This window comes from Triticum dicoccoides, chromosome 1B (genome assembly GCF_002162155.2).
Source record: "Triticum dicoccoides isolate Atlit2015 ecotype Zavitan chromosome 1B, WEW_v2.0, whole genome shotgun sequence".
NCBI lineage: Eukaryota > Viridiplantae > Streptophyta > Magnoliopsida > Poales > Poaceae > Triticum > Triticum dicoccoides.
In genome coordinates, this window is record NC_041381.1 from 135,190,552 (window position 1) to 135,196,620 (window position 6,069).

Sequence of the window (6,069 nt, forward strand, 5' to 3'; positions counted from 1 at the left end):
CCACTCTCGATCCACAGTAAGTGCAACCCCGCATCTCGCTCCGTCAACGTCGGCTGTGTGCTGCGCCTGCGCGCCGCCGTATTGTAATCCCTCGAAAACGTATCGCGATCCCGTCGTGGCGCCGATGAAGCGCGCACCGGCCGTATCGGCTGGTTGCAGAGCCGAGACGGCACCCGGAGAGGGACAGCACGGATCCGGGTGTGCGCCAGTGCGCGCGGACACCGCAGGCTCCATGTTAACCGCAACCACTTTGGCGCCCCAAGGAGAAGAGAACAGCGGCGGTGGACGGAGGCTAGCTGCAGGGCACGAAGCCGGCCAGCCTAATTGGCGGTCGATCGCGGGTCAACTTCGGCTCGGTCCCATGTTCCTACAGTCTCCCGTCTCCCTCACCTCAGTCGGTCGACACACTGGCCACGTTCCAAGCTAATTAATCAGTGCATGCAGCAGGTCGCCCGCTCACTAGCTTCCATTTTCTATCTATCTCGAATCTAGTTAGTTGGAGACGCGGCCGGCCACGTATAAATGCCACTGCACTTGCTGCTGGTACACTTACCGATCACCCCTAGTACAGATACCAAGAGCGCGCGGCAGCGCGAACTTCGAGCTAGCCTAGCTTAGCTAGCCCCAGTGGACTGCTATAGTAACTACATACCCAGTGTAGCGGTACGGAGGAGATGGCCAGCGGTACTGGTATTGGTACTGGCAATGGCGGATCTGTCCTGGGGATGGTCGTCGCGTGCGTGTGCGCGTGCCTGATCCTCTCCGTCCCTGCCGCCGACGCGCAGCTCAAGGTCGGGTACTACGACGCGACGTGCCCTGACGCAGAGAGCCTCATCACCACCATCGTCCACGCCTCCGTCCGCATGGACGCCGGCAACGGCCCCGGCCTCGTCCGCCTCTTCTTCCACGACTGCTTCGTCAGGGTACGTGCTCCGCTCGACCGGACGAGCTCATGCTTAATTACGACGCTAATGTAGCTGCATTCCCGTTGGTGCTTTCGTGCAGGGCTGCGACGCGTCGGTGCTGCTGGACGACCCGACGGGCAGCCCGGGCAACCGTACGGTGGAGAAGACGGCGGCGCCCAACTTCCCCAGCCTCCGCGGCTTCGGCGTCATCGACCGCGCCAAGCGCGTCGTGGAGCGCCGCTGCCCGGGCGTCGTCTCCTGCGCCGACATCGTCGCCTTCGCCGCCCGCGACGCCTCCCGCATCATGGGCGGCATAGTCTTCGCCATGCCCTCCGGCCGCCTCGACGGCCGCGTCTCCAACGCCACCGAGGCGCTCGCCAACCTGCCCCCCGCCAACTTCAACCTCACCCAGCTCATCACCCGCTTCGCGTCCAAGAACCTCACCGCCGACGAGATGGTCACGCTCTCCGGGGCCCACTCCATCGGCCGCTCCCACTGCTCCTCCTTCTCCAGCCGCCTCTACCCGCAGATCGACCCGACGCTCAACAACACGCTCGCCAAGGCCCTCCGCGCCGGCAAGTGCCCGGCGGCGACGGGGCGGCTCGACCGCGTCGTGCAGCTGGACGCCAAGACGCCGCTCCAGCTCGACAACCAGTACTACAAGAACATCGGCACCAACGAGGTGCTCTTCAACTCCGACCAGGCGCTGCTCGACCGGAGCGACACGGCGGCGCTCGTCGGCCAGTACGCCGCCAACCGGAAGCTGTGGTCGCAGAAGTTCGCGGACGCCATGGTGAAGATGGGCTACGCCGACGTGCTCACGGGGCCGCCCGGGGAGATCAGGAAGGTCTGCAGCAGAGTGAACTAGTAGTAGTGCCAAACTTGCCAAATTCAGACATCTGCACATGTGTACCCCGGCCACTGTACATGACATGATCACCACATACATTTCACCTAGGTCATCTCCGACGTGCCACTTGCATCGATCATTCATGGCTGTACTGTAACCTGTGACATAGTACAAGGGTAGATCAGGTGTCACAATCTTGCAAATTCCATTGATTCGTTTTGTGGGGCTACTTTGGGTTGGGTTATTGGGTACCTAGCTAAACTGTGCATGCATACACTGAGAGGCACTGTGTAGCAGGTACAAAGAGATCAACTGTGTCATGGAATTAATTGCCCCAACAGTTTTATTCTGTCACTCATGAGATTGGAATTGTGTATTCGCGTGCATTAAGATGTGTTCCTGGTGTACACTTTTAAGGACTGAGTGCTGAATAAAGCCAAGGACCAGTACTTGATATCTGCAAAGAGGCGTTCGCCTCACTTTATTATATCTAAAGTCTGAGTAAGCTTTAACTTCCAAATTCCAACGGATCACTCGTTCTCTTCTTCATGACAGCTCATATACCAATCTGATAATAAGGTTTCCATGGGATGGCGCCAAATACTCCTACTTTTCATCTTTTCCACACACACGCACACACACACACACAAAGGCCAATTGCTTTGCTTTTGTGTACTCCTCTCCAACATTATCAGTCTAAAGTTGGATTGTAGAAAAACGGATGCATACATTACAACCTGGAACACACGTCTGAAACAGAACAAACCGAACATGCAGGACGACAGGAGCACCCACTGAAAGTCTGAAACTGCACAGGAAGAGCCGGGGGAAAAAACAGAGCATGAGGCAGACCACAGTACCGGACGCAGCGAACCACATGATACCTGCATCTGCACCGCTGCCGCTGCCGCGCCGTCAGTTGGTCCGACGCGCGTGTAGCATGCTTCTGCTCCCGTGTCCGGGTGTCTCTCTCCTGCCTACCCTCACACATCAAGCTTAGGCCAGGGCCCAGGAACATGCGCGCATGTGTAGCAGTAGTGTGGCTTAATTGGACTCTTCAATTTTATTAGTTCCCAAGATCCATCCATCCCCTGCTTAACCTTGACATTTCTGCCTCCATTAAGGCTGGTTGTAATGGGGAGTATCATATACTAGTATCATGCATATGATACTAGTGTACGATACTACCTTCCTAAGAGCATGGTTAATAGTATAGCCAGCTGCTGGCTATAAGTCAGTGTCATGTCATCTACAACCCATCTTATAGCCAACATGTATAATAGTAGATCAAAAAAGTGTACTACTTTTTCATTATGTGGCTCACCTTTCATTCTCACAAAGTGCCTAGGAGCATGTGCTAGAGCTGGCTCTTCACGAAGAGCCCGCTTACCTTCTCTCTCCTCTTCTCTTCCCTTCAACTAAGCAAAAATATACTAGTTTATTCCATATAGCCTGCTGACTCATCTCTATTATACTTGCTCTAATGCATAGTATCATATTTTAGTATCATATAGTATTTTATTTATTGTCATGCATGACACAAAGTAGCGTAGCATTTATTATGATACGGTATCATGATATGATACTCCATCCTTTCTTTCTTCATTTAATGCTATGACACCTCATCAAAATTGCCTAGTTGACATGCATAATACTAGCTATGATACTACAATTACGACCAGCCTAAGATAGCAGCGCAGGTCGTGGAGGGTTCGATTAGTAAGAAACTCCACTCCCGCAGTGAAGTTATTTCTAGGGATTGGCGCCCGAGGGAAGATGGAGAACACTCCCATGTCAGTGATTGACCACGTTAGAGCCGGCCAACTTGGACGGATATATAAAACGGGTTCCGGCATCTTTCCGCCAAGTTGAAGGATCAACCTCAATCAGACCGCCGCACCGCACATGTTTCCTTCACCCTCTGCTCCATGTTCGTGCTGGTAGGAGGAACATGAATGACCCATATACAAATGCGGCACATTTTCTGGCAGGGAAGAGAACAGGGCTGCGAAGGTTCCTCTTCTCCCTCGTCTGACAGATCCATGATGGGCGAGAAAGAAAGAAAAGAATCTTCCAAGTTGTCAGACGAGCGGTGCTCCGTATTTTGGATTCTAGTGTGCTTCGGCGAGCTTCCGCCCGATCAGTGATCACTGCGCTGCGCATGCGCTTGCACTTCCGCTTGATTGAGCAATAATGAAAGCAGCGCCTGATTTGGATCCTTGTGGCCCGACATGGCAGGCCACGTTTGGATTGATTGCCCGCGTGAGTGATCGCACATGCGTGTAAGTGCATTTATGTGTCCCTCCGACTGTACTTTAGCTGAGACCTCCTTCTCCGTCCTGAATAATCTTGGTGCCGCATCTTCTTCCGCACAGCTGTGCTCTGTCGTTCCAGGAAAGGACGTACGTGTTCATGTGTTCTCGCTCGCTCTCTTCCATGAGGTAAACCATATTTGCTCAGTTGGATAATAATGGAAAGTGTGATGGTTGGGGACGGTGTTGCATGTCGGTCGTCCTTGAGGCAGGGCCACAGCCCACAGGCTTCGCTGAATTTCCAATCAGGTTTCAGAAACATCCGTGTTTTGTATGAGCTTCGTGTTTTCCCTTCAAGTCAAAACCAGTTGTCCTTAAATTTGAGCCCAGCTCATACGCAAATTTGTTTCGTCGAAATTCAAGGATTCAATTGAATATATATTTTTCCCATTCTGCTTGCACTACAATTGACTAGAAAAATTATACCGATGCGTGCTAGGGCGGCCCGATCTTTCTATGAAACAATGACGATTATGTTGGAGGAGACTTTGACAACCTGATGAAAGATTTAGGAATTGTTGCCACACTTGGGCTTTTTCCATTGCATGTCAACATATAGATAGATTTACAATCCTAACCATAAATGGGAGATCACAACAATATCGATTCTCACCGATTTAGGGGATCAGGAGATATGTCACGATACGTGACATATTAGTCTAACACTCCCCCGCAGTCACAACGGGAGGAGAATGGACATTGAGACTGGACCGAAAATCCAGAAACAACGGCGAAGGGAGACCCTTCATCAAGATGTCGGCGAACTGTCGTGACGAGGGAACATGGAGCACACGGACCTGACCCATGGCAACACGATCACGAACGAAGTGGAGATCGATCTCGATGTGTTTGGTACGCTGATGCTGTACTGGGTTCGTGGACATGTAGACGGCGCTGACGTTGTCGCAGAAGACGATCGTCGCAGGAGGAGATGGTCGATGAAGCTCCTGGAGAAGTTGCCGAAGCCAACTCGCCTCAGCCACGACGTTTGCCACGGCGCGGTACTCGGCTTCAGCACTCGAACGCGAGACTGTGTGTTGCCGCTTGGAGGACCAAGAGATGAGGTTATCTCCAAGGTAAACACAGAATCCCGACGTTGACCGCCGAGTGTCGGGGCATCCGGCCCAGTCGGCGTCGGTGTAGGCGATCATGGAGCTCGGTGAAGTCGAGTAGAGCTGAAGACCATGAGAGAGCGTGCCCTTGACGTAGCACAAGATGCGCTTGATGGCGGCGAGGTGCTGCTCACGCGGGTCGTGCATATGAAGGCAAACCTGCTGAACGGCATACGCGATGTCTGGGCGCGTAAAAGTGAGGTACTGGAGAGCGCCGGCAAGACTCCGGTACTCCGTGGGATCGGCCACTGAAGGACCAGCAGTAGCAGCGAGCTTCGGTGATGTATCAACAGGTGTCGTGGCTGACTTGCAAGCAGTCATGCCAGCCCTGTCCAGAATCTCCGCGGCGTACTTAGCTCGCGAGAGATGCGATGCCGAGGAAGTAGTGGAGGCTGCCCATGTCCGTCATGGTGAACTCGGCTCGTAGAGAGGACGTGATCCTGTCGAGCAAGCGGGTCGACGAGGCGGTGAGGACGATGTCGTCCACATAGAGTAGGAGGAAGGCCGTGCCTTACGCACACCGGAGGACGAACAATGAAGTGTCCGAGCGTGAGCATATGAAGCCGGTCGAGGTGATGAAGGCAGCAAAGCGTTGGTACCACGCACGAGGAGCCTGCTTGAGACCGTAGAGTGAACGGTTCAGCCGACAGACGTGGTCGGGGCGACTGGAGTCGATGAAGCCAGTGGGTTGACGACAGTAGACAACCTCAGCAAGAGTGCCATGCAGAAAGGCGTTCTTGACGTCGAGCTGACGAGTCTCCCAGTTAAGAGAGAGCGCGATGGAGAGGATGACACGCACGGTGGCCGGTTTGACAACCGGGCTGAATGTCTCATCGAAGTCGACACCTGGCTCCTGAGAGAAACCTCGAAGCACCCAACGAGCTTTATAG

At 53.7% G+C, this 6,069-nt stretch overlaps 1 protein-coding gene across 1 annotated transcript; it reads left to right on the forward strand.

Moving 5' to 3' along the window:
• The first annotated feature begins 558 nt into the window (after nucleotides 1-558).
• On the forward strand, nucleotides 559-2,109 carry LOC119323565 (peroxidase 5-like). Its single transcript, XM_037597258.1, has 2 exons — nucleotides 559-923; nucleotides 1,006-2,109. Exons 1-2 carry the CDS (start codon nucleotides 675-677, stop codon nucleotides 1,771-1,773), a joined length of 1,017 nt encoding a protein of 338 aa, XP_037453155.1. The 5' UTR covers nucleotides 559-674; the 3' UTR covers nucleotides 1,774-2,109.
• Nucleotides 2,110-6,069: the final 3,960 nt, after the last annotated feature.

Excerpts from the sequence above, each read along its gene's own strand:
- LOC119323565 (XM_037597258.1), top strand. The coding sequence starts at position 675 with ATGGCCAGCGGTACTGGTATTGGTACTGGCAATGGCGGATCTGTCCTG. Across the intron at positions 924-1,005 it reads TCCACGACTGCTTCGTCAGG|GGCTGCGACGCGTCGGTGCT; the intron begins GTACGTGCTCCG and ends GCTTTCGTGCAG.